The sequence below is a fragment of the Furipterus horrens genome, unplaced genomic scaffold, assembly GCF_987537825.1.
Source record: "Furipterus horrens unplaced genomic scaffold, mFurHor1.1.pri manual_scaffold_6, whole genome shotgun sequence".
Taxonomy (NCBI): Eukaryota; Metazoa; Chordata; class Mammalia; order Chiroptera; family Furipteridae; genus Furipterus; species Furipterus horrens.
In genome coordinates, this window is record NW_028327176.1 from 3,403,650 (window position 1) to 3,431,351 (window position 27,702).

The following is a 27,702-nucleotide window of genomic DNA, read 5'->3' on the forward strand; positions in this document are numbered from 1 at the left end:
ACACCCGCAGTCGGCGCCTCTCTCGGGGAACCGCGTTCCCGACCGCGCCCAGCCCGGGCGCAGCGGGGGCCCGGCCCTCACCTCACAGCCGCCGGCCCATCCCTGGGGTCGCCGCGGCCGCGCACCCGCCGCCTAGCAGCCCGCGCCCGGGCAGCCGCTCCCGTTCCAAGTCCAGCGCCAGCTTTTCCGGCCTCCCCAGCCCCGCCCCCGAGGCGTCGCGCAGGCGCACTCCGGAGCCCGCGCCGGGTTTTCGGACTCCTGCTGGGGAGGAGCCTCCGGAGCGCGTCTCCGGCCGGAAGTCGAGGGGAGGAGCCTGGCGTCGCGGGCGCCGAAGCGCCGGAAGTTGTGCTGTGGGCGAATGGAGTCCTCCCCTCTTTAGTTCCCGGGGCTGTGCTTCCAACTTAGAAAGGCTCCCGCCCTCTGTTCCTCACGCGGGCTCCGCCGTCACGCTTCCGAGATGTCTGTGATCCCCGCGGAGGAGAGCGACCAGCTGCTGATCCGACCCCTGTGAGGGCCCACCGGAGAGAGAACGGGGCCGCGGGCTGCGGGAGGCGCGGCCGAAGGGGGTTGGAGAACGGCTGCTCGGAGCGGGCCTGCTGGGTCGAATGGGAGTTTGCGTGGTCTTCGGTCTTAGGGGAGAGCGTGTTGGAATGGGGGGCGGCCTGTGGGGGCGCTGGGCGCGCTCCTGCACCGGAGGACAGAGGGGCGGACGCTGCCGGCGGGACGAGGTGCGGGCCCGGCCGAGGCTGCAGCGGGGCGAGAAGGAACCAAATCCGGGGGTTACCTGCAGGGCCCGACGTCGGCCCGAGTAGGAAGGAGGAAGTAGACGAGGGGCTGGTTCGGGGCTTTGCTCTGCGCTCAGACCCTAAGGGAGTGGGCAGTCGGAGAAGGGAAAGCAGAGGGGCTGCGCACACACACCCGGGCCCTGGGTGGCCCTCCGGGGGCCGGACCTTCGCGGGTCGGGGCGCTGCGGATGTGGAGAACGGGAAGGGAGCCGTCGGACTTCCCGGAGCTTGGTTTTCATTGCTGTTCTCTCTCCCCCTGGATGTCCGCAGTGGCGCCGGGCAAGAAGTAGGACGGTCGTGCATTATTCTGGAGTTCAAGGGAAGAAAAATCATGGTAATTATCGCTCCGCGGCCCGGTTAGCGGCAGGCTCGGTCCTGCTGCCGTCCCAGAAGAAGGTCGCAGCCGGTGTGTGCCGTCCGCGCTGTGAAGGGTTAACGTGGAAAACGAGTGCACACGTCTAGTCTGCTTCGTCACTTGACAAAGCATGAAGGGCACCGAGAAAACATACTCTGACATGCGAAATTGTCAGCCGGGTTTCCGGAACTGTTGCTTCTGCAAAGCCCCTCTTCCGCCCGCAGGGGGTCTAGCCATGCTCGCTGCCCCGCAGCCTGTGGGCGCCCCGGGACTGCGCGCAGCCTGGGTGACGGAGCCTGGACTGGCGGCCGCCCCTCTCGGCCCATTTCCTTGCCTGCCAGCGGAGGGGTCAGAAGAGAGGGTCTCCATACTCCGAGACCCTCATTAGCAAGACAGTTCCGTGGCCCGTGGTCCTGTGGCTCCGCTCCTCCACGTTTTAAAAGAACAGGACATGCCCCACGCAGCCGTCCTTTCAGTCATGCATTGTGTCGCTTTTGTAGGGATTAGTAGAATTTGGTAGACATCACCCCATAATGCGTCTGCAACTCACTAATGACCAGCTCTTAAGAAGTTGTTCCCAATACGTCAGAATACTTAAATTGCCCTGATCAGGAACATTCCCCATTTCTAGTCAGTGTCTTCTCCCATCAACAGATCTGGTAGTAAATCTGGAAACTTTAAATGCCCACCATCTAAGTTCTTGAAAAAGAGTTTATTTCTTGTTATAGTGATTACCGAAACTAGTTGGAAAGAAAGCGTCTTGTATTTTGTGTCCTGTGACGCTAAATGTGACCTCTATTTTAAATTTGGGCCCTGGCTGGTGTGGCTCAGTGGACTGAGCGCCAGCCTGCGAACCAAGGGGTTGCTGGTTCGATTCCCAGTCAGGGCACAGGCCTGGGTTGCGGGCCAGGTCCCCAGTTGGGGGCATGTGAGAGGAAACCACACAGTAAAGTCTCTCTCTCTTTCTCCCTCCCTTCCCCTCTCTCTAGAAATAAATAAATAAAATCTTAATAAATAGATAAATTTGGGGAGTTAGAATTGTTAATAGCATATTTCTCACATTTAATAGGAATTACATTCCAAAGGTTAGTGTATAGAGTCCACTTTGATTATGTGTGTGATGGATCCGTTATATTGTCTGTTTACTGAATGAATTTTAACAAAATGCATAGGAGATTGTGATCTTTTTGTCTCTTTTTAGCTGGACTGCGGGATCCACCCTGGCCTAGAAGGAATGGATGCCCTTCCTTATATCGATCTAATTGACCCAGCTGAGATTGATCTCCTCCTAATTAGTCAGTAAGTTTTTTTCTTTATTAACGACACTTTTTTTAAAAATAGACTTTGACTGTAAGAACCGTTGTTTACCAGGCACTAAGGTTCAGGTGTTTAAAAGAATCTTTTCTGCTGGGAGGCGTATGGCAGACCTCCAAGTCTGAGATAGTGCTCCCTGTTGTCATCACGGGCTGGAGAGGGTGACTCTGAAAAGTTGTCCCCTGCCTCTGCGGCGAGTGAGAAGGAGAGAGCCTGCGCCTTGGGTTGTTGTAAAGCTTGAGACCAGGAGAGCCCTTGCCCAGAATACCTCCTCGAGGTCGCTGTCTTGTCACGCGCTGTGGGAACCTCATTTACCAACAGTGATGTTTCAGCCTTATACCACTGAAGTGCTCGTTATAACTTGGCTGCCAGGAGTAGGCTTGAGTGTATTCTTCTTCCCTCTCTAATTATCGCTGATGACGTATTTTGATGTTTAAAAATACTTTTAGTATCTTTTGTTACACTAGAACTGGCTGCATTATTTCTTCCCTCTGCACATACGTACCCTTGGTGTTCTGGGGGTCTCAGAATGTGACTGTTACGTAGAACTTTTTTTCAGTCCTCCCTGAGGGTACGTATGTTGATTTTAGAGAGAGAGGGAGGGGGAGAGAGAGAGAGAGACATGGATTGGTTGTCTCCTGTCCACGCCCTGATGTGCGATGGAACCAGTAACACTTCGGTGCACGGGACACCCCTCCAGCCAGCTGAGCCACCAGCCAGGCCACACCGAGCTGCTCAGTACAGTCAGCAGCAGTTTTATTACATACGTATGATGGACAATAAAGTTATTAGCATGGATGAAATCTTTTTTTTTGTTTTGTTAAGTTTCCATTTGGATCATTGTGGAGCTTTGCCCTGGTTTCTGCAGAAGACGAGTTTCAAAGGAAGAACATTTATGACTCATGCTACAAAAGCTATTTACAGATGGCTTCTTTCAGATTACGTCAAAGTCAGGTAAATTACCTTATTAGATTTCATATAAAACCTGTGGTTCAAGTTGTGGACCATTTTGTTTTCTGAAATGAGACACTTTTTATTCACAAGGACGTTGTTAATTTAGTCAGTAAAAACCCATGAAATACCCACTGTGTACCTAGCACCTTCTTGGCCTTAAAGTCTTTATGTATTTTTAACGTTTAAAAAAATCTTTGTAATTTAGATGAGTCATAAGGTATAACAATATCTATAAATATTAACACAAAATACATTATACAGTGATATGTGTGTACACTGAAATCTTATTTTAGGTTATTTGACCAAAGCAAAATGACTATCTTAAATGACAAAGTTCATTTTTTCCAGCTGCAACAGGAAAACCTACTTTATCAAAAAGTTTGCAGCATTTTTGTGATTCCTACAGCACAGATTATTGGCCATCATAAGTTTACTGTTTTGTGTATATATTCCAAGGGATGCCGGGCACCATCTGTTATTCTTCGTATCTAAATCCAAAAGAATGGAAGTGTTACCCTTAGCAATAAATACCCTGATTAACACTTCAACAGTGCTTACCCCATGCAGGCACAGCCCTCAGTTCTTAGCGTGGTCAGCTCATTTAATCTTCGTATGAACTTTATGGTGTAGTTCTGTTGGGAATCCCGCTTTATGCAGATGATGAGAATCAGACAACAATGAAGCAGAGAGCGGGCAGGTGGCTGACCCGTGGTGGGCCCAGTGCGAGACAAAGCTGGGATCTAGAGCCCCGCAGCCTGGCTCTAGAGTCTGTGCCCTTAACCGCCACGTTTTCTTGCTTGTTTGGAAGCATGTTAGCATAATTTTCAGAAGAAAACTTATGCTATACTTTGTAGAGACATCGTTAAAGAGAAGGGAAGGGAGGGAACGAGAGAGAGAAACGTTGATTGGTTGTCTCCCATACGCTCCCCACCTGCACCCCAGGCATGTGCCTGACCGGGAATTGAACCGGGGACCTTCCGGTTTGTGGGATGACATCCAGCCAGCTGGGCTACCCTGGTCAGGGCCATACAATGTAATGTGAAGAAATAATTTTATGGATAAGTCGTGCAGTTTGTTTGAATTCAAAGACTTTAAAAATCTTGCCCTTAATTCTTTCCTTGGCACCCTTACAAACTCAGTAACATATCAGCGGATGACATGCTGTACACTGAGACCGATCTGGAGGAGAGCATGGACAAAATCGAGACCATCAACTTCCACGAAGTCAAGGAGGTCGCGGGCATCAAGTTTTGGTGTTACCACGCGGGCCACGTGCTCGGGGCCGCCATGTTCATGATCGAGATCGCTGGCGTGAAGGTACTGTCCCGCCCCGGCCGCCTCCGTCCACGGGCGGTCAGTGCAGAGCTGTGTGCCTCCACGGAGGGCTGAGGGATGTCCCGGAGACGTGCGGCGTGTCACAGCACCGAAACAGGAGCACAGCTCCAGGGGACACTTCGTCACCTACGTGTCGCAGCTCATGGCCCAGGCCAGTCCCTCCCGCGGGGAGAGTGAGGGAAGAGTCGAGTGAGCATCTGGGAGAGGCGCGGCCCCTCCTGCCCCCCGATGGCCGGCCGCCCCTCAGCAGCCCTCGGGGGCTCCAGGGCACCAGCGCGGTCCCGGGGAGGGCGGCGTGGCTCAGCGCCTCTGTGGCCACTGTTGGCGGAAAAGGCCGCCGGCGGTCTCAGACCGGGGCAGGCGCAGGCAGCGCGTGCGGGCTCTGGCCGCCCCGGAGCGCCACTTAGGGAGCGCGGTGGGGCGCCCCTCGCACCCAGGTCGGAGGCTGTGGTCTCAGCCTTCTTGTCTTTCCTCCTCCTTTTTCTTTTTTCAAGTTTGCTCGGTGATTTTAGGTGCAGCCAGAGTCGAGAAGCAGTGTTCTAGTGTCATGTCCTGCGTTTCTGCAGCTGCCCGTGCCAGACCTAAACCTTCCCCCACTGAGTTGTCCTGTAGCGCAAACCGTTTCTTCCTGTGGTTTGCTCCAGGGCACAAAACATAAGCAGAAGATAGCACAGATGCAGATCCAGGTTCTCATTTAAATTTGTACACACACCTCCAAGATTTTTAGCTTGAATTTTAGATGGTTTTCCCATCTACCTCAGTAGGTTTCTTTCCCCGTTATGCCCTTTTCTCTAAGACGTTCAGAGCTCTTCCCAAGTTTCCTAATACGCGGGCTCTTTGTGGGAAGGGTCTGGGAGCGCAGTGCTCCCACCCGTTGGACCGGCTCACTGGGACGCTGGGTGGGCTGGGACCGGGCTGGCTTAGACACAGCGCTGCGTCTACATTTCGTAAACTGTAGGCTATTTTTTAAATTTATTTTTACTTTTCGGATTTATGAACTAAATATATTTACTAATAAAAGGAAGCCTTCCAACACCCTAACTTTCTCGTATCTTTGTCACAGCTTCTGTACACAGGTGATTTCTCAAGACAAGAAGATAGACACTTAATGGCGGCCGAGATTCCTAACATTAAACCCGACATTCTTATCATTGTAAGTGTCAGTGCGCTGCACTGTAGTTAGGGTAATGGAGGCAGAGTTTTTCTAGTGGGAAATAATGTTGTCATCTCACTTTTATGACTTCCCTTTGTAGTGCAGCTCCTCTTTCTTGCTGTTAAATATATCACTTCTGGTCTAAAGTCAGGGATGCTAGGATAGCTCCTACATATTTTTGTCTGGGTGAATTACCTCAAAGTCGTAGACCATCTTAAAGGTCGTGCAGCAAAGGTGTGGCTGCAGGCTTTCACCATGGCGACCACCTTCTGGCCTGCAGCACCTGCTAGTTCCTGTGTACATGTCCTGTCTGCTTCCTGGGCTGCAAGTCCCAGGAGAACAAAGAAAAGTAACTCTACAGAGGCTTGTGGGGGGATGGATCGAAAAGGAAATTAATAAACGTGTACCGGTGACAGTGAGGTCGGGAGTGAGGGGAGAGATCTTCTGGGCCCATGATATATATGAGCACCAAGCGTACTTAGATACTTAGGTCGGGTGGAAGAGCAGTCATTTCCCCTCCACCTGCTGCATCCCCACCTGCCCAAGCAAGCGACAGTGCCTTCCTTCCGTGGGCAGCACGTGCGGGAACACACGTGGGCTCAGCTCACGGTAAACCCAGCATACAAGCTGACACTAATTTAAGGGAACTTTTTCTAACCTCTGAAAAAAAAATTTTCATTGTACTTCTCAAACATTGATATCCTTGTGCATTATCTAGTGATATTGTTAAAATACAGATTCAGTGTCTGGGCTGGGACCTGAGATCGGGCCCATCCAATAAGCTCCCGGGGATGCCAGTGATGCTGGTCAGCTGAGCACACGTCACAAGGCTTCTTACTGCCTCGCCAGCTCCTCATTCTAACGTTCTTGTTTGTTCTGTCTAATTAGCATTAAGACAATACATGTTCAAGTAGATGGCATGGTAATGGAGAAATGAATTGCTTCGCTTCTGCATTTCAGTGACATTTAGCCTTTGTATTCTTTGGGATTGCCGGTCTTGGTCTCACACTCTGGTGTGTCACTTAGGAATCTACTTACGGGACCCATATCCACGAGAAGCGGGAAGAACGGGAAGCGAGATTCTGTAACACGGTTCACGATATTGTGAACAGAGGCGGCCGAGGGCTCATTCCTGTCTTCGCTCTTGGAAGGGCTCAGGAGCTGCTCTTGATTCTAGGTAGGCCTTTTCCTTTTCATTTGGGAGAGTTAAAATCTTGGAGTGCCTGGCCTTGGATAGGTCATTCTGCCTTGCTGGGCTTCGGTTTCTGCGTTTAAAAGTAGGGATTTGGTGCCGCTAAGAGCCCAGACGAGCAGTGATTGCCATGTAGTGCCCTTGTGAATGTGAATGGCGCACCTCTCTGGTGGCCGTCAGCATCAGAAGTCTTAGATACACACGGTGTGTCTGGGAAAAGTCCCGCCATTGTTAATATAAAGAGCGGTTTGCGCGATAACGGTATAATCCGGTAGCCAAGGAGAGTGGACTGGAATGCGCGTGTGTGAACAAAGACGACCTTACTGTATGACAGACAGCATTGAGTGAGCATATGTGCTGTGTGGCCGTCACATTCAAAATGATTCAAGAGAGCAGGGCAACGAATCTGCATCACATTTTGCGTTAAGCTTGAACATTCCTCTGAGGAAACTATTCGGATGATTCAGAGGCCGCAGCTGTTGGCACCTGGTGATGGGCAGCTTCATACTGACAGTGCACCTGCTCATGCATCACATCTTGTGCAGAGTTTTTTGGTGAAACATCACATCACCCAGGTGACTCAGCGCCCCTACAGCCCAGATTTGGTGCCCTGTGACTTCTGGTTTTTCCCAAAACTCAAATCACCTTTGAAAGGGAATATATTTCAGATCATTGATGAGATTCAGGAAAATACAACGGGGCAGCTGATGGCGACTGGGAGACCTGTGTGAGGTCCCAGGTGCCTGCTTTGCAGGGGACTGAGGCGTCATTGTCCTGTGTACAATGTTTTCTCTACTTCAGTAAATGTCTTTTCTGATAGTACATGGATGGGTACCTTCTGGACAGACCCCCTAGATTTGCATTTAATGATCCCTTCACACTCAGACATTCTGTGATTCCTCTGGGGGACACACTCTTCCTGCAGAGGAGATGACGAGGCCTTGAATGTCCACAGCTTGCGGCACTAGGAGCAGCCGCACGAGCCCTTGCTCTCGCTCGGGTCCTCCTCTGGGATGGGGTGTGAGCAGAGTCTCTGTGACTCTGCAAAGGGACAGGAAGCAAGATGGAGGGGACGGCCTCAGATCAGAAGTGAATCAGAGACAGACAGGACTTCACGGAAGCTGAACTTTCTAAATCCTAACCAGTCCCGTTTGCTGTTGGTCCTGGCTTGGTCCTTCTTGCTCACTGCAGTCACATTTGTCCTTGGAAGTCTTGAAGTAGAAAGTCCCCAAAACACAATAATCTGAAGAGCAGAGGAAACTAGGGAGGTGAAGCCACCCTGTTGCCACCGAATGGGGTGGCCAGATTTAGAAGAAAAAATACAGGACACCCAGTTAAGTTTTAATTTCAGATAAATAATGAATCCTGTTTTAGCCTAAGTATATAAAAATTAACATAATTAATGTAATTCTTACACAAAAATCCTTTTATTTGTCCTAATCTATAAGGTGAGATAAATCTTCACAATGTTGTTTTGAAGATCATTAAAAGTAAATTGCATACAGGCATTTAATGCGTGTCCTAAATGCAGGTCACCTCGTGGAGGAAATGGCATGTTCTGCCCATACTGCCCTTGTAATATTCGGTGACTTAATGCGGGTCATCCTCAAAGCAGACCTTCCTTTGAGGGTAAATTGCCCACTGTGTTTGTTATCCGAAACTGGTTAATGTAATCACAGAACAGTGTGTTTTTTAAGTGTTTAAAATTGGTTTTACCTCATTGGGCAGGCTTGTTTTGTAATTAACAAAGTCTACTTACAAAAAGTCTAGTTTTGATAAGTCTGGTTGAAATATTAATAATACATTTTTATTTAAAACCATCATAGAATTTAGTGTCTCTGAGGTTATTCCATGTAAACTTCTACCGAATCAGTTTTAAATGCTTCCCCATCTTAGGACTGTGATCTCAGCGTTCTTTTTAGGTCATGCAGTCGTATTCAGAAATAAGTTCCGGTCTTGTAAGTTTAAGTTAGTTAAACCAGGCTAATTTTCCTTTTAATTAAAATTTCTTTACATTTTAATTAAAGTATATGAGAGTATTTATATTCTTTAATTTATTTCCTAATTGTCTGAATTTTAAAAACGAATCACGCGTGCCACTCATTAACGACCTCTTTAACCTGCGCCACACGGCGGCATCCGCCTCCCCGACCCCCCGCAGACGAGTACTGGCAGAACCACCCAGAGCTGCACGACATCCCCATCTACTACGCGTCGTCCTTGGCCAAGAAGTGCATGGCCGTGTACCAGACGTACGTCAATGCCATGAACGACAAAATCCGCAAGCAGATCAACATCAACAACCCCTTCGTCTTCAAACACATCAGCAACCTGAAGGTCAGCGCGGCGGGGGGCGGGGCGTGGCGGGGGCGGCCAGTGCGGAGCTGCCGAGGTGGGAGACCCGCTCGCCTTCATCCGTGGGGGGCGGCCTCTTCCCTCGAGGGCAGCCCCGTCCGGGAAGAAGTCAGAAGGTTAGAGCGGGCCGCCTTTTTTGCGTAAATACATGTCGCCACGTGTTCCAAGCGCCCATACGGTCTCATGCTGACTATTGCTAAATAACTCGGACCTTTTTTGTCGTAGAAATAAAATGTCCTGATAAGAAAAACGTCTTATCTTACGTATTAAAATTTTCATTCTTACTTAAACCTAGTCATCTTTTTGGTGCTTAGCACTATAAATTCCATATGTGCAAATTTTCATGTTTGCTTTTCTAAAGCATCCAATAAAATCTGGTTTTCTTTCATTAAAATGTATATATTGTTTCATTTAAACTAACCTAATCATAATAAAAGGATGCCCCAAATGTTGTAAGTTGTCTTCCTATTATAAATAGGCTCTGTTCCTACAATATTATATTTTAAGTTAACTGCTAGGAATTAGAGCTAAGTTTTCCCTAGAAACAATGCTAAGTTTTTGGTTAGATTTCTCGGTCGGCTCAAACTATTCACGAAGCATGAAAAGCTATCGTGAGTCTTTTTTGGGCGGATGGAAGCCCGTTTGGCTCCTCTTCTGCGCTCTGCTGTCTTGCTGCCAGAGGCGCTGAGAACGGCCCTCATGGCCCGTGAGCCGCCAATACGAGGTCTGGGGTCACTGAACTAACTGCTTTCTGTCGCTTTGTTGTCTTTTCATTCCTAGTCCAGCTGTCTAGGAACGTGGATGTGGCTACATGTTTACTAGTCTTGTCAAGACCCTTTTAGTCGTGTGATTAATTTGTTTACCTAGCTTTTTGTTATTCTTTATAAAAAGGGAAGCTTTGTGACACCCTGGTATTGAACGTGCCTCTCCCTCCCCTGCTTTCTCCCAGAGCATGGACCACTTCGATGACATTGGTCCCAGTGTCGTGATGGCCTCCCCGGGCATGATGCAGAGCGGCCTGTCCAGGGAGCTCTTTGAGAGCTGGTGCACCGACAAGAGGAACGGCGTCATCATCGCGGGCTACTGCGTGGAAGGGACCCTCGCCAAGGTCAGCCGTTGCCTCGGGCTGTGCTCAGTCATGGTCAGAGCTGCAGGTGGGGGGCGGGGTCCCCCCCGGTTTCCCCACGGAAAGAAGGTTGAGAATTACCCAGGCGCTGACAGCGTCACCTGAGCCCCAGGCGGTCAGTAGCACGTTCAAGTTCAAGAACCACCGTCCGTTTGCAGTAAAAAAAAAAAAAATAGAAAGGGACCGTTTGAGAGACGTGGCTACCCTCCCCTGACGAAGTTGAGGTTTGCTTCCAAGTAGTGTTTGAAAAGCTATACAGTGTGTTTGGGCTGATTGCCCATCCTCCTGTTGGTATAAAATGATTGATATTAACTCAGGGATGCAGGTATTGGTGTACGAAACTTCAGAGGCGATTTCTGAACTTCCAGGCATCCCGTTTTCTTATCTCCTCTTATCAATAACTTTTTAAAATATATCATGATTCCCTATTTTAATCATTTTTATTACTTTACCTTATTCTCTGAGTCATGTAGATGATGTTAGCTATGTATTTAACACAGATTTTCAGGATAGAAATACATCTATTATATACATCCTCTAAATTGGAAAGTTTCTTTCTAGGGCAAGAGAATAGCTAATACAAGTTTGCCTTTTTATTTAATAAAAGACCTAATGATATTTTTGCCTCCTCGTAACTGCCCTCCCCTCTGCAATCACACTGTTGTCCACCTTTTGTTTTTTGCCTTTTTTTAAGTACAAGTTTATCTTTCTAATCATAAGAGCTATACTTTTCACTTCAAGCACTCCAAATACATTAAATTTTTGTTAATCTGCTCACTTTTAGAAGATTTTATTTATTTATTTTTAGAGAGAGGGGAAGGGAGGGAGAAAGAGGGAGAGAAACATTACTGTGTGGTTGCCTCTCACTCGCGCCCCCAACTGGGGACCTGATGTGCAACCTAGTCATGTGCCCTGACTGGGAATCGAACCAGCAACACTTGGCTCGCAGGCTGACGCTCAATCCACTGAGCCATGCCAACCAGGGCTAATGTACTTACTTTTCTGGTTAAATGTTTGCTTGATGAAGAAAATAAGTATTTGATACTAAGTTAATAGTATTAGAATGATTTTTGTGCTGAAAGTCTTAAATTTAGCATGAGTTTATGTATACACAAAAAAGTAGGAAATGTTCCTTTTCTGATTGGATTATTTGTTTTATTTTTCTGTGTTTTTAACAGCATATCATGTCTGAACCTGAGGAGATCACCACCATGTCTGGACAGAAGCTGCCGCTGAAAATGTCTGTTGATTACATTTCTTTCTCCGCTCACACAGATTACCAGCAAACCAGTGAATTTATCCGCGCTCTGAAACCTCCTCACGTGGTTAGTGTGTGAATTTGCTTTTGTGCGTCCCAAGGGGAGAAGCAGACCTGCTTTGCAGCAGCTGGTTCTCAAATCAGACCCCGCCTTCCGTTCACGCAGCACCTGAAACAGCGCACTTGCGCCGGGCCCAGCCTCCCTCCTCCCTTGGCGGCAGGCAGGCTGAGCGCCTTGGTTCCTCTGCTGACGCGGCGCTGACGCTCGCTGTCCCTCCCGTTACTTCCTGCTGCCGCCCCAGGAACGTGCGCGCACAGGCTGTGCAATGTGGCTGCTTTGACTCCCCGCTCCCTCCCTTACTTGCTGGGTCACCCTGGGCAAGTGCTTACCCTCTCTGTGCCTTCCTGGTCAGTGGAGATAATCGTGCCTCCTAAGGGTGTTGTGAGGGCTGAACGAGAGAACAGACACCCTGAGCACATAGCACGGGGCCCGGCTCGTAGTCAGTGCTGACAGTGTGGAGAGAGGAGGGAGACAGTCGTGGGACAGTCGGGGTCAGAGGTCCGGCCGATCTGAAGCGCTGCACACAGCTGCGTACGGGTGTGATATGCTCCTGGTTTTGAGTTTCACGTAGTCGTGAAAGAAACAGTCCTGTTTGGGTGGGCTGAGCAAGGGGCAGGCTGAAACCACGCGTGCACGGTTAAGCAGAGGGACGCTGGTGGGCGCGCGTCTGCAGCGAGGGGACCCATCAGTCTGGTGCAGGCCGCTGGGCCCCGTCCGGTGATGACACCCATTGGTGCTCCCTTTCGGGTCTGGCTGACCAGAGTGCCTGGAAAAAACCAGTTGAGGTGCCCTTCCTGAGCGTGTCGGAAAGCAGTTCAGAGCAAGTGGGGTTCCGTCCGGTTTTTCTCCCTCTTACATGTGTTTCATCGTGAGAAATACATATAACGAAGTTTTTTACCTTCTCTAAGTGGCCAGGGCAGTGGCATTCGTTCTGTCACAGCGCTGGGCAGCCGTCGCCACGCTCTGTTGCCACACTTTCCGCCCCCCGCCCCCCATCCCCTTCCAGAACCGGCACCCGTTCAGTAACAGCTCATCACCCCCCCCCAGCGCATCGTCACCCCCAGTTTACCTTCTGTGTCTGAGAACACACCTGAAACCACGTCCCACTTACTGTTTTAAGGCTCACCCGTGTTGTAGCGGGCGTCAGCGCGTCACCCCGTGTTCAGGCTGAGTGATGTTCAGGTGCACGTTCACTGCGTGCTGTTTATCCGCCGTGATGGGCGCGCAGTGAGCGCTGGCGAGCGGTGCCCGTGGGAGCCCGTTTTCCGTTCTTCCTGCTGTGCTGTGTACCCCCCACGGCTCTGCAGGGTCAGAGTGGGAATTCTGTTAGGTTTGGGGGGGGGGTGTTTATTTTTATTTTTCCCATCACCACTGATCCCTCCTTCCCCCCCACGTTTCGCTTCTTGGGGAATCACCGGCCATTTCTGTGTGGCTGCACCAGCCCCCGTCCCCACCAGCAGTGCGAAGGGCCCCAGGTCTCCCTATTCTTGCCAAGACTTACTTTCCGTTTCTGAAGTGTAGGCACCCTCGTACGTGTGAAGAGGGTCTCGTGGTGTTGACTCATTTTCCCAGTGACTGACGCTGAGCACCGTCCTGTGTGCTCCTGTTTAGCTGCCGAGGTCTTCCTAGCGCGCGAGTCCTTGCAGGTGCTTGGCCCTTCGTGCGCACGCTCTTTGGTGGGGAAGGTCCCTCACCTGCTCAGCATCAGAGCTGCTGAGTGGAGGGCCCATGTGCAGGCAGCGCTCAGGTGTTCCTGCTGTGTGTGGGGGACAGCGTCCCTCCGGATCAGAAAGCCGTGGAGGAGAAACTGTCACCCTCTGCCTCGTTCCCTCGGTCTCCACGCTCCGTCTCTGCTGTCAGCTTAAGTTTCTGGATTGAACTGGGTGCTTACGTCCCCCCAGTAACCCAGGCAGCAGAAGTACGTCTGCACGGTAAAATAATAACCATTGGGGTGCTAATACGTAACAGCTGGTATTTACCACGCCCACGTGCCAGGCCCTGTGCCGGTGTCTTACACGTGTCCCCTGCCTCCTCCACAGCCGGCGGCCGTCCCATGGCGGGGAGAACAGAAATGCTAAGTCACTGGCCCAAAGTTGCACAGCCAGTCGGTGGCAGTGCCCGGGCTTGTGTTAAAGCAGCCGGGGCCTGCACCACAGACGGGTGCCCGGGCCGGCCCTGCCAGCCGGCAGGAGAGCGGGAGTGGGGCCGTGGGCCAGGCAGGGTCTCCCCGGTGCGATGCTGACGCAGCGGTCATCGGTGTCCCTCGGGCGGCTCTGTTTGGTTCTGAAATGCTTTCTTTGGTGCTGCCTTAAAAAAAGAAGAAGAAAATAATCACAAGTAATTTTCTCCACAAAAGCTTCTTTGGAAAGTCTTACATTAAGAAACCTGGGGGAAACTAGGAGGCGGCGGCAGTACCGGCATACGGGGGTCACGCAGTCACAGCTGCTGGGAACTCAGGACGCCACCGGGCCAGCGTGAGCGCAGAAGCCGAGAGGGGGTCTGGCTTCCGCACAGGAGCTTGTTAGTGGCAATGCCTGGAGTAGAAACATATTTCTTTACTCGCTCTTGAAATAGTTCCACCGAAGGATCTTTGAAAGCCGATCAGAGTGTAAATGTTTACGCAAGTTTAATTGACTCTATTTCAGGGGTTCTCAACCTTCCTAACACCGCGACCCTTTAAAATACAGTTCCTCATGTTGTGGGGACCCCCAACCATAAACTTATTTTCGTTGCTACTTCATAACTGTAATTTTGCTACTGTTATGAATCGTCATGTAAATATCTGACATGCAGGATGGATTTTCATGGTTACAAATTGAACATAATTAAAGCATAGTGATTAATCACAAAAACAATATGTAATTATATATGTGTTTTCCGATGGTCTTAGGTGACCCCTGTGAAAGGTTCCTTCGACCCCCAAAGGGGTCGCGACCCACAGGCTGAGAACCGCTGCTCTATTTGATGTGTAGAACTACCTCAGTTGAGGCCATTGCTATTCTGAACTGAGGCTGTGTCTCTGTGCTCTTTTAAATGCATTTCATGCAGATTTTGGTCCACGGCGAACAGAACGAAATGGCCAGGTTAAAAGCAGCCCTGATTCGCGAATATGAAGACAATGATGAAGTTCACATAGAGGTTCATAACCCGCGGAATACAGAAGCAGTGACCTTGAACTTCAGGGGAGAGAAACTGGCCAAGGTAAGGGTTATGGTTCCTTTCCCCTTCAGAGACACGATACCCTTGAAGGAAATTCACCTCTTTTAATCCAGGCCAAGGAGCGTGCCGGACGACGCTTCTGTCTCATTGTGATACACGAGCTTTACTCTTACCCTTGTTAGGCATCTTCTGGTTCTTCTGATTCATTTTGTCACAGGGAAACTTTCAAGTAAATTAGATCTTAATGCAATTGAATTTGATAGCTTTTGAATCCGCATCCCCACTTACTTTTCATTCCTACGTCTGAGGATAAAACAATGTCCATTACTGCTTTTTCGTTATATCCAATTCCGTATTCTCTCTACCCCTGGTGATTCTCCCTAAGACTCTAATAAGCCTGTCATTCTAAACATATATGTCTGTAGATACGATGGAATTTATAAAAATGTCTTTGCAAATTAACCATTTTTGATGGTGAAATGTAATATTTTTAGAATTCAAAAAGAGAAATAGTTAAGAAAAACCTTACCTGAGATTTTAAAGGGATGCCGTAAGATGCCTGCATTTTTACCTCCTGTTATCAGAAATCCTAAGATACCACCTTGGCCGGGTGGTTGAGTTGGTTGGAGCGTCGTCTTGTGCACCAAAGGTTGCGGGTGTGATTCCCAGTCAGGGCACGTACCTAGGCTGTGGCTTCAGCTCCTGGTCAGGGCACGTGTGGGAGGCAACCTTTTGATGGTTCTCACATCAGTATTTCTGTCTCCCTTCCCTCCTTACTCTGCTGCCCCCATCGCTACGGCCCCCGTCATGGGCGTGTGTCACGTGCCAATTTTCCATGCTGAAATCATGTCTTCTTTCACAGTTCACGTGTCTGGCGGTCATCTTTGTGATTGAATACCTCAGTCTTTGCATTTGACCAGGCTCTGTGTTCTTCACACTGTTTTGTGTTCTGTTTTACTAGGTCATGGGCCTCTTAGCAGACAAAAAACCGGAGCAGGGCCAGCGGGTCTCAGGAATACTCGTTAAAAGGAACTTCAATTATCACATTCTCTCTCCTTGCGACCTCTCCAGTAAGTATCCTATCAAATTTCAAATATGTTTGATTTCAGCATTGAAAGCAAACCTGTGAAAACTTCTCTTACCCAGTGGCCACATTTTAAATAACAAACAAATAATAAAATCGCAATGAGTGAAAGTTAGCATCCAGTTAGATTTATAGGGGAAAAAAACCTTCCTTGAACTATTGAAATGTTTAAATTCTTCGTGAAATAGTTTTTTGTGTAATTACAAACGTAAGTCCACCTCTGAGACAGTGAACGCTCCTGCTGACCCCTGGCAAGGCCGTCGCCTGTCTTCCTGGCGGCACACCGGCACTTTACGTTCTGAGGTCACGCTGGGCCCCCCACACCAGCATTTCGGTCTTTGCGACCCGTAGTTTTATGTCGCTGCTGGGCCTCCGTGTTCTGCGCCTACTGTGTCAACGCCAGGCCGGTGTTACTGTGGCAGTCAGTGTGCTATTGTCTTCGAGTGAGTAACTGCTCAGTTTTATTTATAGAACAACTGCTGGACTGAGTGCTTAATGAAGGAGTAAGAAAGAGCCGCTGCGTTTAGGTGTCCGTCTGTGGGATAGGCCACTGGCTTTCAGGCCGTCACGTGGTGGAGTAGTGTGGTCCTTCGTGTAGTAGTCAGGGCACTCCTGCTGGGCCCCAGGCCTGGTGCTGGGCGCTGGGCACTGGGCGGCCCCAGCCCTTGAAAAGCCGTCTAATGGGAGAAGCGTTCTTGTTAAGAGCTGGTCACAGTGTTGATCCGTGACGGAAAGAGGTGCATGGTAAGCAGGTGAGGGGGGAGGGACTTGCGGTGCTGGGCAGGGCTGTGCCGGTGACGCGCAGGTGTGCCGGCTGGCTTGGAGACGGCCAGGGGCCGGGTGTGTTCAGGAGCGCGAGGGTGCTTGCTTCTGGCTGCAGAGTACCTTACGGGCGAGGGATTAGGGAGGAAAGAGGGAAATGGGGACAGGGACAGACTAAGGGGCACCTTGTTAGCTTGAAAAACATGCTCTCATTTACTTTTACTTCTCTTTACTCCTGGTGTGTTTGCAGATTGCATTCTGTGGGAGCAGAATTGTTTCTTAACGTATATGTGTTCTCATTCCGTCTTCAGACTACACGGACCTGGCCATGAGCACTGTGAAGCAGACCCAGGCCATCCCGTACACCGGTCCTTTCAGTTTGCTCTCCTCCCAGCTGCAGAAACTGACAGGTGTGTGTGATGCTGACATCCACTTAGCTCTTTTCTGTGTCTGAGTAAGAATGATATATTTAGGAAAGGATGTTATTTAATTTTGGTAATTGTCTCAGAATTGCACAAATTTTATTTCTACTTCATCATATCAGATTTATGTGAGATTTTTGAATATTTACTCATCAATTTCTTTAAAAACCCCATTATACCTTTTATCCTTGATCCATTTAAAATTCTAAAATTATCAGTAGTCTTTGTTCCTTGTGTTTAAAATCTGCTTTAGTTTACTTACCAAATTTCATCTGTTTCTTTTCTTTGTTCAGTGACAGTTTTCTGGTTTCACTCGTACCATTGTATACAGCAGCTTTTATAAGTGAACTAGACCAGTGGTCAAAGGCCAGTAAGAGGAGAAGACCCGTCCTGCTTTTATCTTAGGCCATTTCGAGTCTGGGATTTTTGTGTAGTGACAGCATAAGGGGCAGGGACTAAGTTAAAAGAGGTGGACTCTCCAAGAGGCAAAAACACTGCACATGAACAGGTTATCCATTCTGTTAATATGTTCTTCAGAATTCATGTGGTAAAGAACTACCGTAACGTAAACCAGCGGAGAGAAAATCTGTTTGACCTCAGGGCCTCACGCTAGAATTATAGGTCATGACGTAGGAAGTTAATAAAATACGTCTGAATTAATCCTTAATTAGGGTTACTAGGAAGACAGGAAAGTCTCATCTTTGACAACAGACTTGCCCGGTAGAATGAGCAGCCCTGTGGAGGCGGAAGGAAGACGTGGCTGTGAACTCACCTGTCTCACGTTCAGTGTTGAGGTGCTAGGAGCAAATCTCCTGTACAACCTTGGATGTTTGACGGTCCCCAGGGTTTGCTAAGAAATATTAAATGTCCGAGGTAAATCCACTCCTGTCACATGGATTTTCATAACACGTGTTTAGGTCTTTCAGTTACTGTAAGCAATTAATATAAAACGTACTTGGCTATTTAAGTCCGACTATACAAGTGAGTTAGTTTGTTTTCATTATGTATCAGCTTTATTTCCTCTGTCTCTGTAAACAACGAATAATACAGCTTATCCTCTTCCTTTCAGGTGATGTGGAAGAATTAGAAATTCAAGAAAAACCTGCTTTGAAAGTGTTCAAAAATATTACTGTAATACAGGAACCAGGAATGGTGGTATTAGAAGTAAGATAAGATCATTTGCCGAAATAAGGAGGAAAAATAAGCTTTAAGAGTGTAGATGTGGAGACTTGGGGTAGTGAGCACACAGTACAATGTACAGGTGATTTATTATAGAATTGCACACCTGACACCTGTGTAATTTTAGTAACGAGTGTCACCAAAAAAAATTCAACTCAGAAACAGAGTTTACATTAATTATAGAGAAAATTAGCTTCTTAACAATTAGGAAAAAATTATTGGAAAAGATAGTTTTCTTTCAGCTTTAAATACAACACAGCTCAGCATTCTCTGTGTAACGCAGAAACTAGCGACCAGTTAGGGCTTGATGTTCGGGATGCGATGTCCCCTGGGAGGCCTGCGGGGATTTTGTGCTCTCGCAGGATGTCCTCTGTCGCAGCAAAACCTCGTTCTGTTACATTAAAGCAGACCTGTCCTACAGCACTTCTGAGGCAGTGGGATCGTGAGGGCTCAGACAGGCCACGTTAATATGACCCAGTTCACAGAGGCAAGGAACCATTAATCTAGGTAAATGTGGTTCCCACGGGTAGAATTTGGAACCCAGACACCAAAAGAAGTCGGTGGTTGGTTTTGAAAGGCTGGCATCTGTTAGGTCAGAAGAAAGACCAAGGAGGTACCTTGTCTGTTTCTCTGCCTCACGGCTGCAGGTAAATTATATGCAACTTTTCCAGCTATAAGGTCAGCTACTTCGTTTATATATATTATTTTAAAGTAAACAAGATTTGTCAGCTCCGCTCCCACTGCAGTTCTGTGATTTAAGTCTAAAATTGATTTAGAAGGGTAAAAATAACTGAAGAAAGTACCAAAAGCAGTAGTCATATGTAACATGAAGTTACATACAATAATATATAAAACAATTTCCAAGAAGGAGGGAAGGTTATTAGAGACATTGATTGAACAGGTCAAAGATCTTAGAGAACTTTTCCAAGTGCCTCCTGTTGCTTGTGAAAGTCCTCTTTGCAGAGAGAAGAAAAATGGGGACAACCTGGCCCTGGAAAAGTAATTCAGCTGGTCCTCCCCCGACAGGGCAGACACAGGAAATGTGCTTGGGTCCCTGGGTGTCCTGGGCTTCGTGTGAGAAACAAAAGGGCTTTAACACGTGGTCATTGTGTCTATGGTCCTAAAACACAGTGATTAGGGATTGAGAGTTGGAATCCCAGGACCAGCAATTACTGCTCGTGTTCTCTGCGATTACTTTTGAGTCCGTCTCCTCCTCTATAAAATGATGGTGTTAAGAGAACTGAAGGAGAAAGAGACGTAAGACACCGGCCACAAAGGCAGCGCTCACTGCACTTGACTGTCACAAAAGTGAGAGAAGGCCCGCACTATTAACTGATGTTGGTGAACGGTGAGCCCGATAATTTCAGCAAAAATGCGAGGAACTGGTCACGTGTGCAGTCTGCAGACGGGGTGACGTGTGCACTCTTGGCCCTTCCTGATCCTGCCCTTTGCTTTGCAGTGGTTGGCAAACCCGTCCAACGACATGTACGCAGACACCGTGACGACTGTGATCCTGGAAGTTCAGTCAAACCCGAAAATAAGGAAAGGTACAGAGCGACTTTGTTCTCTTTTTATGACACATTTATTTCGTTTTCCCAGTTGTTTCCTTCTCCCGCAGTCCTTCGAACTAAAGCAGAAAGTAGATCCTAAGGTGCTTGAAATCTCCTGACTTTTTCATTCCTGTAACCATTAAGACACTAGCTCCCTGCATAACAATGCATATCACTGATATTTTACTTTTGTCCTGGGATTTTATCTGTGCTGTAACAATCTGGTTGCAGTGCACACTAAGGTAAGAGGTCAGTAACAGTCCTCTACAGACAATTTAATCGGAAGTTCCGCAGTATTGCTGGACCGAACCAGCATGTCTCACCGGAAAGTATGCTATTGTGTCCTCGTATTTAATAAAGACTTGTTGACTGGAATGGAATCTCCCTGTGGTTTACTAAGTAACATTTTTCAACCAAAGAGAACACCGGTGGAAGTACTTCTGTGTTACAGCTTTACAGTTAGTTTATTTGATACACAATTCAGTGTCATACCTGTGTTAAGGTGTGTGGCGTTGGCAGGTAAGGTGGTCCTCCTGCTGCTGGAGGAAGAAGTCGCCGTTGGGGCATTCTGAGAGGCTTCCCAGCCTTTACCCTGCCTGTGCCCGCAGGCCTTGGTCTCTGAAGGGAACATCTCTTTCTAAAACTTAAAAAAATAAGCCAAGAGGTGGTAGTTTGATTTTGGGGTAAAAGACGTTTAGCTGACTGCATCACAGCCCACCTTTCTGTAACCGCATCTGTGTTATGAAACAAACAAATGCCTCAACACATCTGAGCTAGTCCAGCGACTGGTAGGCATTGTATTTGTTTTGAATAACAACCTTTGTAAAACTGTCATTAGGGCACCGCTTGATCAGGTGTTTTAGTTGAATTAATAGTGGGTAGTTGCTACCGTCCGCACGACCGTGGAGATGGAGCTGTGAGGCACAGCCTCAGCACTTCCTGCCTCGGACTTTCCCCTGGTGGGCAGTGTCACCCACAGCCCCTGCCCTGGGGCAGGGACACACATGACAGGGTAGTGTTAAGGGTAGTTGTCCGCTTGCTCTTATTAGTTCACATTTTCCTTACCTTGGGTGACAGAAATAGAGAGGACCAAGTGCACGGCCATGTGACCTTCACCCAGGCCATAGCTAAGGAGTGCAGAGGTCAGGAGCGGTGACGAGGGACAGGCTGAGGCCAGGTGGAACCCGGAGTTTTAGTGGGTGCGCTCATCAGTAGGGACACCCAGGTCTCTGGAATGTGGCCGCTTTTAGCTTGGGTCTGTTCCTTTCAAATGACACCTTCCTGACTTGGGTTAGGGTTTATCCTCCGTGGCTTTCTGTGCGTTATATCCTGATAGGGCATATAACAAATGTCATACCCTTCAGCTGACGTCCCCCGGACCAGCCCCCAGTCTCCCCGGCTCAAGGCAACTTCTAGTCTATTCGGTCTCTGGATTTGCCCGTCCTGGACCTGCCGTAGGGACGGGCGCATTTCGTATGTGCCCTGGGTGACAGGCTTGCCCTCCGCACGACGTTTCCAGGGGGCGCCGTGAGCGCGCTCAGTTGTCTTCCCCGCTGCAGGCCCCCCGGGCTGTCCCCCGTTTGGCGACTGTGGCTGATGCTGCTGTAAACACTCACGTTCAGCCTTTGAGTGGACGTTGGGTCCATCCCTCTCGGCTCAGTGCCTGGGAGCAGCGTTGCCGGGTCCCGTGGTAACTGCGCGTAGGGTTTGCGGACAGTGCTTCTGTCCCTGGGTGCTGCTGCTGCTGCTGCTGGTGGGGACCAGGGGACACTGAGCGATGGGCCGGGCGTCCTGGAGACGGCCCGGGGGTGGCTCGTCTTCCTGACCCAGCAGCTTGCTGTGTTTGGCGGCAGCTGAGCGGTCTAACTGGCGACCGACTTTAAGTGTTCGTTGTTGTTAAGACAACCACAGGCGCGTTACATGCAGTACTGCTGGGTTTACGGAGCATTGAGATAAGCAGCTGCAGAGGTCCCTGAGCGCGGCGCTGCCCCTGGGACTCCTGACGCTGCCATTTCACTCTTGTGTCATTTTTGTGGCCCTTTAACAAGAACACGCAATAAAGTGGTGAAAAAGCCGGTGTGCCTCAGCGGGTCGGTGATGTGGAGACGTGTGTGTCACCGGAAGGGTTCCATAGTCGGTCCCTTGGACCTAACTGTGCTCTGATTATTGATTTGGAAACTACTCCAAATAGGAATGCGGAAACTGAAGTCTCGGCCGCTTTTTCCGCCAGGTGCCGTGCAGAAGGTCTCTAAGAAGCTAGACATGGACGTCTACGGCAAGAGGCTGGAGACCATGCTGCAGTGAGTGCTGCCCGCGGGGGCGGGGCCGGGGGCGGGGCCGCGGCGGGGGCGGGGGCGGGGCTGCCGGGAGAGGGGTTTGAGCCGCCTCCTTCCAGCTAAACCCTCTAGCTGGTTCCTAGGGCCTGTGACCTGCTCGCTGGCCGCCTCCCTCACTGTTGCACGTGGAGCCTCAGAACGTTTTCCCGCGGGCCGCGCAGGTGACAGAGGTTACAGCAGTCATCAAGGACAGGCACTCGGCTCGTACCGTAGCGCTGTCTGCCTTTCGAGCCGTCGTGTGTACCTCTTAGATGGGAATTCTACATCACGAATGGTTCTCTTGTAGACGCTGCTCAGTGAGGCAGTGTGTGAGCTGTGGGGGAACTTGAAGCTCCGTCTCTCTCGGCAGCAGACATCACTGAGGCCTTCCCCCTTTCCTGCGGTGCTCTGCAAGCCCAGCTCAGGGTGTCTTCCCAGTAAGCTTCCTGTATGAAGCTGCTGCAGAGTGGGTCCCTACAATGGAAGCTGCTCAGTTGTACCCAAAAAAGGGACCACAGAAAGACTTGCATTTGGCTTTATAATTTCAGTGTCGAGCACAATGCCTTGAACGTCGGAATGTCTCAGGTTCTCAGTGAACAGTGATTGCTTCTGTTTTTACATTGAAAGCTACATAACTAGCCCCCGGCTGGTGTGGCTCACTGGATTGAGTGCTGGGCTGCGAACTGTGGAGTCGCTGGTTCGATTCCCAGTCAGGGCACATGCTTGGGTTGCAGGCTGGGTCTCCAGTTGGGGGCGTGTGAGAGGCAACTGACGTTTCCCTCCCTCCCTCCCTCCCTTTCCATCTCTCTAAAAATAAATAAATAAATTCTTAAATTAAAAAAGAGAGAAAGCTACCTAACTGGACACCTCAACAAGAAAGGTGTCTGCAGGCCCAGGTTTGGTGTTAACATTTCTGTTCCTTCCTTTCCCCACGTCCCACAGTCTTTTCAAGCAGACAGGCAGTGACTTTTAGAAAATCGGTATTTTGTTCCCAGAAGCCATCACACAGCTTCAGTTACGCATTCATGGTGTTGTCATTTTGGTTTTGAAAGTGTCCCTGTCATACAGCCTGAATACCAGCTGCCAGCGCAGGAACGGGGACCTCTGTCGCCATTAGAAAGGCAGCAGGTGGTTCCCAGCCCCTCCTGGTCTGTCACTGCCTGCAGAGGGCGGAGCTCTGCAGTCGCCAAAGCCTGACCTGTTAGCCTTGGGGGTCCTTTCAGTTCATTGGCCCATAGGACAGTCAGGTGAGGTTGGGGGAAAAGAAACACACACACACACACACACACACACACGTTTATCTTTGATTTCAAGGGATCAGACGCTCCCGTCCCCCAAAGCCACTCTTGGGACCCGAGGTGAAAGGGCCCTTTTGTAGAGGACAGGTCACATGCTCCTGTGTCTGTCCGGGGAATCCGCTGCAGCGGTTCTGAGGGGCAGCTGTGTTCCCAGGGCTTTCCAGGAAGAGAAAAGCACGTGTTTCCCTGGGATAGCTGAGCTTCCCCACTGGAGGACACAGGACTGCCGCTCTTCTGCTGGGGCCACCCGCAGCGCCCTGCGAGTGGTTGGAGCCCTTCTGCGCTGCCCTCCATGGTGGCCCTCCACCCCTGGCCTGCTTCTGCCAGCCCTGCCCCCGACCCCAGACACACACACACACACACACTCCACACTCTCACACAGCCCCTAGCATACCTAGCGCGTTAGAAACAGGAGTGTGTGTGACGAGCCCAGGCTCACGCTTGCCTCATGAGTGCAAGAACCAGTGTTCGAACTCACAGCTCCAGTTGCTTAGATCCTCAGGGCTGTGTGGGAATAAAGGTGCTGGTCTTACACAAGCCACCGATTACGTGAAGCTGAAACCTTTTTTCTCTCCTTTTGAATATATTTCTGTAGTTAACAGTATTTTTTCCTTAGTGCTCTGGTAAGTTCCGTAGGCAAGTTTATTCTGACATCTTTATTAGCGTGAAGTGCCTGAGAGGGCCAGCAGCGGGCCGCGCCCCCGCCCCACCCCCACCGGTGACGGCCGTGTCCGCGCTGGTTAGGGCTGGGCAGTCTGGGCTGTGCAGGTGCGCGCACTCCTCTTCCACGCTGCCCAGCTGATCTGCCCTTTGCGAGCGGCTGTGTAACGGATGGGGACGCGGGGGCGCTGGATGACTGCCTGCAGCTCCTCAGTGGCGGGGACGATGTGTTAGCACAGCGCCCACGCCGAGGCGATGCTCAGTGACTAGGGATGAGCTTGGGCAGCGTTGGAGCTGATCGGGAGCAGCCAGCTGGGGAGCCGTTTCAGCCGAGAGGCCTGGGTCGGGTACCCACTCTGCTGCTCGCGAACGCGGGCCTCAGGCCAGTCCCTTCCCTGCCTCGTTTTCCTCGTGTGCTAAAGGGGCTCCCCGCCAAATTATTACCGGTTCAGACCGTGTATAAAATGCCCGGCACAGTGCCTGCTGAGCAGAGCATTCCTAGCAAGTGGTGGCTGTGTGTTTTACCTGTTTGGTAAGATTAATAGGATGCGTGAAGGTAAATAATAGGCATCTCGGGATGACAGATAAAAGCATTCAACCGCAAAACGAGGCCTTGCTTCAGTGTCACCCCTCCCCAAATACGTGGGACTGCTTCACGTGTTATATATACATGCACTGGCACTGACCGTGTGTCTGTTCCTCCCAAGGGACATCTTCGGAGAAGACTGTGTCAGTGCGAAAGAAGGTTCAGTCCTCAGTGTCACCGTGGACGGAAGAACCGCCAATGTCAACTTGGACACTCGGGTATGTGGCTGGCCTGCATTTTAAGACATTTAGGAAATGAAGGAAGGCAAAAAATAATCTGTGAGCCCACACCTGACAAATTATTTTGACATTTTCTTCCTGTTTTTTCCTTTTTTAAATTTTTATTACAGGTTGTGTTTATTTTATACAAGGGTGGGCAAAAGTGGGTTTACAGTTGTGAGTCCACAAAGCAGTTTATTCTTATGTTATTGTTTATTCATTATTGTCTTACTTTCCATATGAACAACTGTAACCTACTTCTGGCCTGCCCCGTGTACAGTTCCATATCCTTGCTTCTTGTTTCTCATCCTTAGTGCTACTTTTAGGTCGCTGCACAGCCCGCATTTCCCGGGTGTGTATTGCTCCGTGTTCGTACATAATGCACCTTAATGCACATCAATGCACCTCGGCGTTTCTCCTGGTTGGGACACCTGGGTTCCGGGCTTTTCAGAGAAGCCGCTCTCCTGTTCCCAGCAGCAAGGCCCCAACACCAGGAGGCGACCGCGTGGGGCCTGCTCTGATCTCGCGGTTATGCCACCAGCACTAACGGATGAGCTGCCTTGCAGGGTTTCCCTGAAGGTCACAATAGTTACACCAAACAAAGAACATACATTAGAAATTTCTTTTGCATGTTCTTTACTTAGGCGCTTTGAGAAAACACTAGATTTGCTTTACCTTGATAGAAAAATAAGCGAAGGATGTAAACAAGGGATTCACTCGAGATGAAACCGAGATGGCCGGCGAGCACAGGAAACTCAATGTTCAGGTCCACAATCGTTAGGAGAAACCCAGGGGTGAACTCAGAAATGTCGCTGTTCGCTGGTCACGTTGGCCCAGGTTACAGAGATCGCTGTGACCGTCGTCCTGGTGGAAGAAAAGGGAGCGAGTTATTCGCGGGTGCTGATTGGGGTCGGGGAAGAGGTTGTACACGAGGCCGTACGTCCCTCCTCCAGGGCGGTTTGCTGATTTGCCTCAGATCGCTAAAAATCCAAATACCTGTATCCACAATCCCGCTACTGAGTTTTACCAAAGAATCAGAACAGTGTGCAGAGCCATGCACGAGGAGTCAGATTTAGCACCGATCACGACTTGAGCAGACTCTCAGGAGACGCAGACACCCTGGAGTAGGACATACATGCGTGCAGCAAAGGAGCAGGGAGCGCTCACACACGGACTGCCGCACGCATGGCCAGGGAGGGGGGCGCAGGCTAACACGCAGGCTTGCCCTCACGCGGTGGCAAGGATGGAAATACCACTTTAAAGAGCTCCGTGCCGCTCCAAGTCCAGAGGGTTCTTCCCTGGACAGCGGCTGCGGCTGTCATCGGCCACAGAACCGAGGGTGCTTTCTCGCCTCCGTGTGCGCGTGAGGGATGGGAGTGGCAGGGTAAAAACGACTTAAGCAGCGCCGAGTACTGGGCAGCCGAGAGGCGGCTGGGAGTTTGTCGGTGAGTAAGTCACGGCTGACGCCGAGCGCTGAGTGGTGGCCGCCGGGGCTGCGGGGACTGAGCTTGCACCGAACGCGGGCGCGGACGTGAATGCAGGTCACTAGACGTCTCCCTTGTTCCTCTGTCGCAGAATTAACCGCTGGTCAGGCCTGGTCCTTGTGCCGTCGGGGGCACCTGCCCGGGCGCATGCGCACAGGCGGGCAGCCGGGCCAGCGTGGCGGTCGTGGTGACCCCCCCACCAGGCGTCCACCACGGCCTGTCTGCGCTCTCTCCCCTGCAGGCGGTCGAGTGCGAGGAGGGCAGCGAGGACGACGAGTCCCTGCGGGAGATGGTGGAGCTGGCCGCGCAGAGGCTGTACGAGGCGCTCACGCCGGTGCACTGAGGCCCGGCGTCGCGGGGTCCGCGGGGACGCCTCCGTGAATTTACTTCGGTGACTGCAGATGAGACGCCAACTGCTCGGGGGCCGCTTTGGACGGCGATGGCCTTTATTCCAACGGCCTGAGCCCCGCTAGGTCACCCGCGGGTTCGCCCGTTACTTCAGAGTCCGTTGGTCCCACTTCTGGGCATGCAGGCTAGCTCCCAATAAAACCGTAAAAATCTGCTCGTAGCAGCTGACCCAGATGTCTTATTGTACTTTTTAAGGAAAATACGTGATGACTTGTATTTTCATATCCGTATTCTGAATTTCAGTGACTTAACTCAAGATAATCATTTAAAACTTAAGCCCACCCTGGCTGGTGTGGCTCCCTGGATTGAGCGGCAGCCCGAGGACCGGGAGGTCGCTGGTTCGATTCCCAGTCAGGGCACAGGCCTGTGGGTCCCCAGCTGGGGCCGCGCGAGAGGCTACTGGCCGATGTTTCTCTCCCTCTTTCTCCCTTTGTTCCCTTCTCTAAAAAATAAATCTTTTTAAAAAATAAACGTTTTAAGCCCCTTTTCTGTTCCCTCCTGATACTTTTGCCAAGTTCCTTAATTTCTACATTCGTAAAACTAATGACTTGGGGTCCAGTGATACTCTTGTTTAATAGCTGCATATTCAGTCCAGAGATAACATCATTTTTGTGGCCGAAGTTGAAGGGTGTTCAGGCGTGGGTGGTTGGATTGGGTCACTACACGTTACTCGGACTTGCAAGTACTGC

The 27,702-nt window shown here is 50.1% G+C and overlaps 1 protein-coding gene across 2 annotated transcripts; it reads left to right on the top strand.

Moving 5' to 3' along the window:
* Window positions 1-303: 303 nt before the first annotated feature.
* CPSF3 (cleavage and polyadenylation specific factor 3) lies at window positions 304-27,484 on the top strand. Of its 2 annotated transcripts, XM_090280889.1 has the most exons (18): window positions 304-507; window positions 1,056-1,119; window positions 2,342-2,439; window positions 3,280-3,408; window positions 4,548-4,725; window positions 5,807-5,896; window positions 6,923-7,073; window positions 9,250-9,425; window positions 10,393-10,551; window positions 11,748-11,894; window positions 14,937-15,089; window positions 16,009-16,117; window positions 17,205-17,303; window positions 18,385-18,479; window positions 19,954-20,041; window positions 22,275-22,344; window positions 25,025-25,121; window positions 26,847-27,484. In XM_090280889.1, exons 1-18 carry the CDS (start codon window positions 458-460, stop codon window positions 26,946-26,948), a joined length of 2,055 nt encoding a protein of 684 aa, XP_090137015.1. In that variant the 5' UTR covers window positions 304-457; the 3' UTR covers window positions 26,949-27,484. The 2 variants fall into 2 exon arrangements, with proteins under 2 accessions (XP_090137015.1, XP_090137014.1); XM_090280888.1 differs by lacking the exon at window positions 22,275-22,344 and having other exon boundaries at window positions 308-507.
* Window positions 27,485-27,702: the final 218 nt, after the last annotated feature.